General features: G+C 42.2%; 1 protein-coding gene across 1 annotated transcript; it reads right to left on the bottom strand.

The window, feature by feature from the left end:
* Positions 1–3,872: 3,872 nt before the first annotated feature.
* On the bottom strand, positions 3,873–5,284 carry fabp2 (fatty acid binding protein 2, intestinal). Its single transcript, XM_070552637.1, has 4 exons — positions 5,127–5,284; positions 4,719–4,891; positions 4,435–4,542; positions 3,873–4,365 (listed from the first exon to the last, which is right to left on the bottom strand). The coding sequence occupies exons 1-4, from the start codon at positions 5,191–5,193 to the stop codon at positions 4,315–4,317; spliced, it is 399 nt and encodes a 132-aa protein (XP_070408738.1). The 5' UTR covers positions 5,194–5,284; the 3' UTR covers positions 3,873–4,314.
* Positions 5,285–12,310: the final 7,026 nt, after the last annotated feature.

Here is a 12,310-nt window from a genome sequence, read left to right as displayed (position 1 = left end):
GTAATTATTTGGGTATTTAATAATTTATGTGAACTGATATGGGATGATTATTGAACATGGATGCTGGAAAGAATAGTTTTAATCATTAAAGAATCAATATTTGCTATTTTTTTCATATAAATCAGTCATTCTGAGTTTAACATGCAGGCTAAACATGAAAATAGTCTTCTTCCCCCATTTCCTACATTATCCGCAAGAGAAAATATATGAAACGCTTGAATTAGGAAAGCCATTCAGATCTACGTCACTGAAAACTACTATTCATGGACCCCATCTTGCCTCCTGACAGGGAAGGCTGTTGTCGGTTTAGCGTCCAGGAAACAGCAGAGAATGTCTCGGCTAGTAGAAGCTAACCATTAGCATTAGCAACTTCACCACAAGGCAGAACTCCTTCAAGCTTGTATTTGTGGAGATAAAACATCAAAGCAAACAGTCAGTGGAAGAGTCATGTTGCTGTTAGCCAGTCAGAGGCAAGATGTCCAAAAATGAGGAAGTAAGAATCCAAATCCAGCCATATTCTGCTAACCTCCTCTGACTCACTTTCAGTTCCTGAAAAAGGAGCGCCAGAGCTTTTTTTTATTATTTTTTTTTTTTGTTTCACAGAGATTGATCCGCAAAGCATTCATTTCAATTGGACACCACTGCAAGTGTGTTGAAAAAACAAGTGAATTTGGTGTTTGAAAGCCCAAATGAATATGAAATTCAGGCTCGTGGTGAATGTCTGTAACTTTTTAACTTTAACTTGAATTCTATTCAATTCAAGTTTATTTATATAGAGCCAAATCATTAAAGGTGTGGAACACTTTAAAACTATTTTTAATAACTTCTGATTATAATCTGAGTTTTGTATGCAGCCCAAACATAAAAATATCTATCTCCTGCATTAGCATCTGATGGATAGATAGACAGTGAAACTCTAGGATTAGAAAATCCTGACAGATCTACATCACACTGTTGCCTAACATTCATGGACTCACTCATTTTGACCCATGATGTGGAAGGCTTTTGTTGGTTTAGCGTCCAGGAAACAGCAGAGAACATCTCAGCAAGTAGAAGCTAACTGTTAGCATTAGCAACTCCACAACATGGCAAAATACCTCTAGGCTTGTGTTAGCCAATCAGAAGTGGGATGTCCAAATATCAGGAAGTAAGACTCCATATCCTGTCGTCTGAAGCTCTCCTCTGATTTGGCAATCTTCTAGATCAAGGCTATTCAATTCCGGGCCCCGAGGGCCGGTATCCAGCACGTTTTGGTTTGAACTCTGCTTCAACACACCTGATTTCGATTAGTAGGTGATTAACAGGCTTCTGCAGAGCCTGATGAACTGGTGCACAGGTGATTCCACCACTGAATCAAGTGTGTTGGAGCAGAGAAACCACTAAAATGTGCTGGATACCAACCCTTAAGGCCTGAAACTGAATAGCCCTGTCCTAGATCCTGAAACAGGAGCACCTGGGGTTTTTTGCACCCAGAGTATGGCCTACATTCCTACTAGAGACCACTGCTAATGTATTGATTAAACGAGTGACCCACACCTTTGACAATAAGCTTTAACTCCAGACGTATCTCATCAGAGCCAACATCACACATGTCAAAGATAGGGTTTTTTTTTTACTTATTTTAAATAGGCAGCTTTCTAACTTTGTGCACACTGGGAGCTTTTTGTCCCCAGATAACCTTTATCGCAACACTCACCCATATTTTATTGCTGAGATGTTCTCATTTATCAGCTGTTTTACAATAATTAAATGTCAATGAATGACTGTGGGCTGCCTCCAATCAGTAACTCCTCCCCCTGCTGTAAAGATCTGCCAGCACACATTGAGATTAGGTCATTAGTTTGTAAAAAACGATATTGTTTTACTGAGATGTGATTGTGCTTGGCCTATTGGAGCATGTTCAGCAGCAGATGGGGATGTCCCTCACAGCTGTTCCGTGGAACACAATCATCTTTATTTATTCCTTCTTTGTTGTGCTGGTTCTTGTAATCCTTTTGTTTGTGACTCACTGTGATGTCAAAATGTACATTTTTCCAGTCTTCCTCTTTGAACAGACAAATTTGAACAGATCTATTTGCAGGTATTTTTCACAACTTTAACTGACACATCAGACATTAGTACTAACCGTACAACGCAACACAGCAGGACACTTATTTATAAATATTATGGTCTAAAAACCTGCATGTGGCCTTTATGAAAAAATCATACTAAGCTGTAAGGTTAGGCGTGCAGCATGAGCATGGAAACGCTGGGTTTGTTGAGTCCAGGTAACATTATACGGGGTTCTATTTAAAATAAGTTCATCAAATTTGTAACCAAGACTGGTTGGAAAACTTGAATGTGTTGCTCACACAAGAGTCGTCTCCTGGTTGTGCATTTTTAAACGTGTTTAATGCAAATGACACGCTTTTCAGAGACACACTGTGCATCCACAAAAAATGCTTTATACAGCTTTTGATGCACATTCTGGTGTCTGTTTTTAAGTTGGTGTATTGTGTACCTCCAACAGCTCCAAGAACATTTAAAAACACCTCCACTTCCAAATGTTGATATGAATATAAGTAGAATTTCTTCTACTGACCACTTTGCCAAGTCTTTTCCTACACTTGTCTTCCTTTTTACACAATTTTATTTCTTAATTTGGGTTTTTATCTAATCATGACAGCCTTTTGTCCCATGTTCTCACCGAACGAACGCATTTAGCTAGTAATCCGTGTGTGTGTGTGTGTGTGTGTGTGTGTGTGTGTGTGTGTGTGTGTGTGTGTGTGTGTGTGTGTGTGTGTGTAAGTGCGCACCAATAATGGAGTGTTTCCTTGCATTGTTCATGATTTAAATCCAAAGCTGTGTGAATCTGAGTCGACCAGATTATGTTTTAATAAATGTATTAATTTTTTTTTGCCTAAAGAAGCTACGTAATGAAAGTATATCCAAATATTAATTACATTGTATTATCGTTTTCACCTAAAACATGTTTATCTGATATTTACATCTATTTTTTTATTTATCTGTAAAATAAGATATCCTGTTTTGTGTTGAGTTGTCTTCAGTATCTGCTGTGCCTTGACATTTTCAAAGGTTTTTTTTTCTTCTGTGAATGAATCACATTTGGGGAGGGAAGGAGATACTATAAATACAAAATGTTAATAATGACACCAAAAAAGGTTTTCTTTGTATTTTTTTTTATTCTGGATGTTAGTTCGATGCTCTGAAGATCAGCAGTATTTAGTCATAATGAAATGTCCTTTCTTTGTAAGTAACACTCGTCTTAATTGATAAGCTTGGTGTAAAATCTAACTGAACAACAGATGCAGGTTTAAAAGAAGTAATCTGTTTTATCACTTTAGGGTTTGAATTTTTATTTGACAAAAGTTGATCTACAGCGATGTGTGAAACTATTTCCTGCATGGCATCAACTCTCAAAAACAAGAAAGAATGTTTCGTATGTCACTGATCTTATCTGACAAATGAAGTTCTTATGGGCTGCAACCTTAAAGGGAACGTATTATACTAAACTCACCATTTGTATTCTTTGTGCTGCTGTGTAGGTCTCTACTGCCTCTAGAAACACCACAAACATGAAAGAAATCCGTCCGTCCATTTTCTGTCAGTGTTAGTTTTTAGGAATTATGTGCCTAAAACATGCCGTTAACAAAAGTCCCAGTTTGTGACATCACAAAGTAGAATAGAACCATCTCTCACATGCTTGAGGAACAGCAGCTCTGCACCAAGCCCCTCCTGGATATCAGAGCTTCTCAGCTTATAGCAGCCTGAGTGGGGGTATGGGTGGGCATGGCCAACTCCAGTTTGTTTTGTGACAGAACCCAGAAATGACTCATTCTGGAAGGAATTGAAACAGTCAACAATTAAACTGCTTAAATTGTTTCATGTGAGAGGGATTTATTTTAAAGAACTTCAGTAACATTTTTGGTATCAACCACAGAATAATTATAACTTAAGAAAAAAAGTCACAATATGTCCCCTTCAAGCTGGCGTGGTCTCATTTTCTGGAGTCAACGTGTCACTGCACTTCTGATGGTATCTAATTTAATGTTACATTTTTCCACTTTCTATTGAAGACATAATATTTCTCTCTATTCAAACGTAATTTTGCACAAAGATGCTAATAAGTAGCATTTGTTTTTAATTGATAAGCAGGGGAAAAAGTCAGACAGGCAGTCATCATTCTATTAATGCAAGTATAAAAAATGCATCAAAAGTTGGACACATTTAGTTGAAATGCATGATAATTCAACACAATACTGTATGTAATCCTCAACATATTTCCATGGGTGTGGCTGGTCATTGCTGACCGGTTTAACCCCGTTTGAAAATCCTTTTTGCATCCACTCCTTCGTAGTTGTAGCTCTGTAGGAAGAATAAACGGTTAACGTCCTCTGGATGAGTTAGTGATGGGATTCTGTATTCCTGTATTACCTGAATGAGTTCATCTCCCTGAATGGTTCTGGTTGTTGTCAGTGTTTTTCCATTGTCTTTTCTGTTAAATACTCCCTTCAACACGTCGCCCTCCATGGTCCATGCGCCCTGTGGGGTGATGGCAACAACAGACAAATGTTATTAACTTAGCTTAGATTTCACTGTAAATAGGTAAATATGTTTCTGGTCAATTTGTGGTTAAAAAGGAAAATCATTTAGTTATTTGAGGTCAGGTAAATTAAACAGACACACGATGCTACCACGATACATTTCCTTTCTCTCACAGTTAGTTCAGTTCCGTCTGCGAGGCTGTAGTCGAAGGTGACCCCCAGGGTGAAGTCTATCTCGATGCTACGGAAGTTACTGCTCTCTTTTACGTGAAACTTGTCTCCAGTCTGCTCAATGATGATCTTGAGGTTGTCATGAGAAGCCAGCTTCCTCTTCACCATGTTAATTCCTACATACAGACACATTTAATAAGGTTAATCTGACCAATAGCAGGACGTTTGTTCAGAAAAATAAACGTTTGAATCAAATAATAAACAGAAATAAACGTCAGTTTTCTGTTTCATCGGCACTTATCCATCGTTTGGAGTATATTGTGACCACTTTTATGCCAATTGTGTGATTAATACAATGCATAAAAATGCAAGCAGGATGAGAAAAAATTAATCTTAGACCAAATTTCTCACCCATTTTCTCCATGAATTTCTCATAGTTATCGTTGCGATCGATCTTCCAGGTGCCGTTGTAGGTCATTGTGACGGGTGAGGTGAGCTGGACCACTGCAGAAAAGGAGCACCCTACTCAAAGTCTGGTTCTCCTTATAAGCCACACGCCCTCTTATCTCCTCATCAGTGTGACCTATGATGTGGCTGTTTAAAGCTCATGCTGTCTCAAGGTAAAACCCACACTAAACCACCTGATGAACAACTTAATAGGTGACGTCCTGTTGAGCTTGCATGTGTGTTTACATAGAGGCAACAACTTGAGCACAAATACCCATGTTCATCTGTGGTAGCAATCTAGATCAGTGGTTCCCTAACCTTTTTTCAAGAGGACCCGGTTTCCTGCGTCCAAGACAAGTCCCGGGCCCAACAACCCCAATTCCTAAGTGCACGCACACGGTTAAAGGTGAATAATTACACTTTATACCAACATACAGAGTTGTGGCTCCTACAGTGTTTGATTTTACTATTGGGATTTTATTAAATGCAAATTTTTTCTAATCAAATAATCTTGGTAATCTCACAAAATCAACATAGACAAAATTATGGGGACCCCCTGCAATCATGCAGGGAACCTATTGGGGTGGGGGTGGGGGGGTCCCGGACCCCAGGTTGGGAACCCCTGATCTAGATCATGACTCAAGAAAGGATTTAAACTTTAAGGATCTGTTTTTGTATCGTATCATTGGGGTACAAAGACACGCTGAGTTATATTCAAATACATTTTTACCTTGTGCACGGCTACAAGTTTACAGAACAATAAATCTAAAAGTACTCTGGAGCAAACTGTAAAAAAATGCTCTAAAATGATTCCTGTGATACCTTTAACCTTAATCAGGCCATCGTTAACAAAGTAGACCTTTGATATTTTAGGTTGATAATACACCTGGATACTATTTTATGCAGATATGGTTTGTAAAGAATAAATAGCTGAAAATGGAGTTTGCTTGGAGTCTAAAGGGCAACCTAACAGTTGAGGAAACGTTTTTAGATACTTTAGTATTGTGGAAAAAATATTGTGACCATGAGGGCAAGAATAGTTTGAACTTCACAAGTAGGCTAAAGCAAGTAGAGAACTGTACTTATTGTTTTGGCTCACATCTGAGGGGTTGTCTCCGTTCAAACAGAAATACGTAGAGTGCCATGCATTTAAACTGCAGTGAGAGCTATGCAAACCAAACCTGGAGGTCATTAGGGTCAACGTTGTCCTGATCCACATGCAGGATGGTTCTGTCACATTCCTGAAGGTGTGGAGTGATTTAAGACAAGAATTATGTTCAGAGAATTTGAAGTGGCCAAAACAGCAGAAAAATGTGTGTGGTGTTTGCTGACAACACCTACCCAAGCATAGGGCGCAACACAGGAGATGCAACTCTTCAGGTCAAGATTCATTGCTCCACTGACGTCTTAAGGGCAGTGTTTTGGACTGAGAAAAGTCCTAATTTAGAAAAGAAGTATAAAAGAGGCCATCTTTGCCAAAACATGTCAGTTTTCTGTTTCATCAGTACTTGTGCAGAAATGAAAAATGATAAAAGAATAAAAACAAAAAGCATCCAGTCTAAATCGTGAAACATGTTGGAAGGCCAGTGAGTAAAACTGACTGTTCAGGCCCCAGTGTGTAAAAACATTTGAGTCCTTAGTACCATGCAAGTCAAAGCAGGTATTCAGCTAGCCCATGCCTCAAATGGGCAATGTGTCATTGTGGCATTGCATGCACAGCTGCGGGGTGGGGGTGGGGGGGGGGGTGGGGGGGGTAGACCCTATAGCACTGACAGCTACTTTTGCGGTCACACACAGAAAACACCACACCAGCATTCAGCTGTGGTACAAGTGTTATTTACTGTTTGTGTCAGTAGCTGTGTCTTATCGCTCCAGTGCTGTTGCATCTAATACATCTGCCACCTTGACCGCGTCTATTGTGTTTGCGACATCACTCGTGTCTGTCCCCCCCAAACGTGCGCCCACCACCACAGTTAAAAACAACGTCCAGCTTTCAATCCAGCAACCACATGTAGTTGGAGCAATGAACGCAACCCAAGAGGGAGTAGCAAAATTTCCCCAAATCAGCAAGGCTTCCACGGAGAAAACTGCCATCATCCCCCGATAACATTTAGAGGAAGGAGAACTTTCATGTGAAAGTGCTAACGCAAAACACGGAGCACTATATCTTGTATGTCCCTAAACGGCTATGGTATTTCAAAATGGCGTACGCACGGCGTTGACCACATAAAAATGTAGAATTTCAAGCTAATAGAAATATTTAGAATAGACTTTGGTGAGAAATATTAATGAAAAAAGACAACTTTGTTCATGGGATACACAGAATTTGATAGTAAACAAGTTAAAATAGTATACACTGTGGCTTTAAACACCTGAAGCATCAAAGCCTGTTTGTCAGCTAATGGCAACCCATTCCAGAGGGTTGGTGCCAATACTGAGAATGCTCAATCTCCTCGAGGCTTAAATTTGGACAAGAGAGCAAGATGGAACATTCCTGTGCAGCGATGTCTCTAATACATGGAGACGTTGCCCTACAGGACACTAAACACATGCAAAGGTATTTTAAAATTTGTCTGATAATACACTGGAAGCCATAGTGCTCCTTCCTCCTTGCTCTTGTCAAGAAACTGGCTGCCAAATTCTAGAACAATTGCATGTGTGCAACTGCAACTTGACTCAGTCCAGCATACAGTGTTGCAATAGTCTGGACAGCGCAAAGGCATGTATCACACAACAGAGAAAAATGCCTGCATGACAAAGAACCTTTAGCAATACCAAAGCATTATAATCTATGCAACAGAGCAAGAACTCTGAAAAAGCCAATCTAGCTTTCTACACTATTTATGATGCCATGGCTCAAAATCAAATTTTATACCACAACTCAAGTTTGCCCAAAGATATTCTGCTTTTTTTTTCTCGACCTCAACAGTGAGAGGTTTGTTTCTTATGGTCTCTGTCAGTTAATCTAAAAGGAACAAACAAACAAAAAACAGCATGTAATTCATCCTTCTTATCTCTGCTTCTTCTTGTCTGATGTCACACTAAGAACCTTTGCCTGGCCTTCACTTATATTTTATCTAAAAGAGACCTTTCAACCTTGGCTGAGGTGATGAAACAGACAGATGAGCTTAAGGCACACTAGATATGCATATTGATGTGTTTTATCTGATTAGGGTTATCTGAGTTGTAGCATCATGGTTTGTATATATAACTTGTATCTGTGTAGTTCTGGCACATGACACTTGAGCCCCATTCCCACCTGTACCGGGTCGGCCCGGGCCGGGTAGCCCCAGTCGGCCCCAGCCTGGCCCGGTTGATTCCACACATCCTTGCCTTAAGCCCATGTGGGCCCACCAATCAGAGGCTTGCTCTAATGGAAGGTGTGAATGGGCTGATTCTACCCACCAATCAGAGGCTTGCTCTAATGGTAGGTGTGAATTTGCTGTCAGCAGTGGGCGTGTTGGCCCTGGTCGGCCTGAAGCAGTACCCCTCGGGAAGAGGGCCGAGAATGAGCCTTGGTTGGCCCGGGAAAATTCCAGGCCACCCAGATATGTAAACAACCTATGCTACCCGGCCCGGGCCGACCCGGTACAGGTGGGAATGGGGCTCTAGTATCTTGGTTTTTTTTTCATGAGTCGTTACCATCAACATATAAATATTGGACAATGGGTTTCCATAGACTCCAATAACACATTTTGAAGATAAATGGGAGGTGGCCACCACCGCCATTTTGACCGTCACAGGATCCGTCAAGCCCAGACAATTCCACAAAAGGGAAGAGAGTTGGAGCTGAGGGTGGCGCTGTAAGGCTGGGATCAACTGACGACACCCGGTCGAACTAGCTACAAGCTAACCTGAAGCTAACCCAAAGCTAACGCAGAGGTGGGAGCTAAGCTAACGGAGGTAGCAACCTCGCTTCAACCGGAGTTAACTTTGCACAACACCAGAGCTTCTGAGTCAGAGATACGCCGGGCTGACCGCTGGGTAAAACCGGGTGGAACACAGAGGTCTCCGAGAGCTCCACAAGCCGGCAGCCCGCGCAGCAGACAGCAGCCGCGATCAGACAGAGATGTGCCGAGCTGCGGGGAGGGGAGAACAGGTGGAAAACATCGGTTTCCATCCAGAGCTTCACAAGCTGGCAGCCCGCGCAGCAGACAGCAGCCGCGATCAGACAGAGATGCGCCGAGCTGCTGGGATGGGAGAACCAGCCGTCAGCCCGCGCAGCAAACAAAAGCCGCGATCAGACAGAGATGTGCCGAGCTGCGGGGAGGGGAGAACGGGTGGAAAACAGAGGTCTCCCAAGAGCTCCACAAGCCGATAGTCGGAACCCAGCTCCACCAACATGTTATATTTCAACCCATTTTCTAAAATGCAGCATTATGTTAAATGCACTGGGTTTTACCCTATTACATTTAAATTTCATGGTTAAACAGTACATGTTAAAATATAAGCTCAGCTCGGCAGTGACCTAAAATACATACCGTAAATCCTCTAATACAGGCCCGGGCCTCAAGCTCATCAAGCTCCAGGCCTTTATTGGAAGGAGGGCCAGTATTAGAGACAGGCCTCTATTTCTAATTGAGCAAAATGAACTAATGGTTCGCTGGAGTTTTTGACAATTAAAATTGCACCCACATTTTCAAAGTTAAACACATTTCTTTTAACAACGGTAGTTTCTGCTTCAGCCCTCTCCCCCCTCCCCCTGCGCAGCGGCGCAAACTCACTGATGCGCCTGCAGCCTCTCGGAGTTCCTGCTGCTCTAAACATTAAAATAATTATTTCATTTTCTGTTCCTCACTTCTGATTACCTTCAATGGTGTCTGTTTGTTGCAACAGCAGGTACAAAAACTAACTTGTTTTTATTTGACTATTTTTCTGTCCTGTCTGTTTATTATCTTCCTGCATCTCCTCTCAGTCCTAAAGAGAAACTGCTACCTGGGTTCATATATATTCACCTCATGAGTTACCTTTGAACTGCAGTTCTAAAAGATCTACCGACCGCAAAAACAGCGGAGTGCTCGCTGTTTGGCGGCCGTATCAGTGATCAGTGCGCCGGAGGACAAGGTGATGCGCGCAGCGCCTCGCTCCACAGCATGCAGCGAAACGCATCAGGCGCAAATAAAAGACAGAAAACATTAAAGGAAATGAACTGACATGAACGATCGCGTGTTAAATTAGTTTTTGAGGTGGCGACACCTGATTGTTACTGTGGCCGTGCTCAGGAGGCAGATCTACCGACCGCGAAAACAGCGGAGCGCTCCCCGCACAGTGATCTGTGCGTCGGATGACAAGTTGATGCGCCCCGCTCCACAGCAGCGAAACGCATCAGGCGCAAATATAAGACAGAAAACATTAAAGGAAATGAACCGACATGAACGATCGCGTGTCAGTACCTACGGGCTGGCACAGCGCGTCCCCCCCCGAGCGCAGGAGCTTGTCACCTGCTGACAGCAGGCTGCTGTCTTTTCCGAGGGCTGCATCTTGCCGGTCATTATCACGTGACAGCGACTAGTCGACGACAGGCATAAAAAGTCACTACAGTAATCCCTCGTTTATCGCGGTAGATGTGTTCCAGACCTGGCCGCGATAGGTGAAAATCCGCGAAGTAGGGACTCCCAGCATGCCCCTCGCGGGGATTCCCTTCACGTCGCACCTACGTCACAAACCGCGGCTATAAACGGAAGTCGCCTTTCCAGCTCACCACTCAGTCATCGTTTCTTCAGATTCATGATCAGAGTTTCCAACCTACCGATCAATCCAACGAACTATCAGCTCATAGTAAGTTATCTTACTTACTTCTGGAAAGCCCGGCATTTCCGTGTCACTTCGTTGACGCTCGAACGCTCGGGGGTTTCCTAGAGCAGCCGGCGTTTCACCGACGCTCTCACTTCCGCGTCTGTGAAACCACGCTCCCTATTGAATTATCGTATGATCACATTCTCTTTTTGTGGGTAAAACTCAAGAAAAATTTTTTTCCTGTTTTTTTTTTAGTTTTATTACAAAAAGTGCATTTTATGATGAAATTGATGAAAAAAACAAAAATTTCTTGATATTTCGCATAGAAAAATACCGCGAATCAGTGAAAAATACCGCGAATCTGCGAATTCCCCCTGAAAAATGCTCCAAAGAAAAAATCCGCGAATCCGCGATGAACGAACCGCGAAGTAGCGAGGGATTCCTGTATAGTGAAGTTGACTAGTTCATACACCCCCTACTGCTGCTCTCCAGAGTGTTCTGCAGCATAATCAGCACGTTCTCTTTGAACTTGATAGTGTAATGACCTGGCTGGGGTTGTAAGCCAGGTGCATTCTGGGTAATGTGTTATATGTGTTTCCTATCGTTCTGCTAGTTCCTATGTGCTGATTTGCGTGTTGTGTGAGTGTTATGCAAGCCACAGGGAAGGTGATGTGTGTTCTGTGGAGCGGGTTGAATTAGCATGGTTAACTGACACCGTGACTCTGTGTGGTAGGAGCGTGATAGAGGATCGTGTCTGTAGCGTTACAAAGCGTTGAAGAAAAAGCTCAACAAAGGTCTGCGTGAACTTCTACTGCCTCCCGCTGGTTGATTTGGGTCTATAACCCTGCCGCTGGGACGCTCGTGCTTGTTACCTCATTCCACCTGGCCACAATAGGAGACCGGCCTTCATTTACCTCCGCTGACGCTGACACCGGCCAAGATTGGAGACTAAAATTGGAGACCCGGCCTTTAATTGAATACCGGCCTGTATCAGAGGATTTACGGTAAATATAATTTTACTTATCGAAAAAAGGAAATGGAGACTCCTTGGACACTTTATTAGTGCAATTAATGCCACAGCAAGTCATTTTGTCCAACAATTGCACAAATAATATCCAAAAAAGAATACTCAAACACAGAGACTCAAAATCCCGGAACAGTTTCCAAGGCAGACCAAGACTCTACTGAGGCCTTTCCATGGAGCTAGCTCTGTGGTCACGTGGGTCTGATGCTCATTAATTATACAGAATTTTAGGCTTTTAATACACTTAAACAGAAGAGTGAGAAGAAATTCACCCCCTCAGAGTTGTCATGAGTGTAAACTAGATCATTTAAACCAAAAACATGTTTTGGTACCAGGATGTAAACATGTTTATTTCTGCTGTGAAACTGGTATTTTTAACATGGGAGTC

Source organism: Nothobranchius furzeri, chromosome 6 (assembly GCF_043380555.1).
Source record: "Nothobranchius furzeri strain GRZ-AD chromosome 6, NfurGRZ-RIMD1, whole genome shotgun sequence".
Lineage (NCBI taxonomy): Eukaryota > Metazoa > Chordata > Actinopteri > Cyprinodontiformes > Nothobranchiidae > Nothobranchius > Nothobranchius furzeri.
The sequence above is the reverse complement of the archived record's forward strand: the minus strand, read 5'-3'. Positions and strand labels throughout refer to the sequence as shown.

Excerpts from the sequence above, each read along its gene's own strand:
- fabp2 (XM_070552637.1), bottom strand. The coding sequence starts at position 5,193 with ATGACCTACAACGGCACCTGGAAGATCGATCGCAACGATAACTATGAG. Across the intron at positions 4,892-5,126 it reads GAAATTCATGGAGAAAATGG|GAATTAACATGGTGAAGAGG; the intron begins GTGAGAAATTTG and ends GTCTGTATGTAG. Across the intron at positions 4,543-4,718 it reads CAGACGGAACTGAACTAACT|GGCGCATGGACCATGGAGGG; the intron begins GTGAGAGAAAGG and ends ATCACCCCACAG.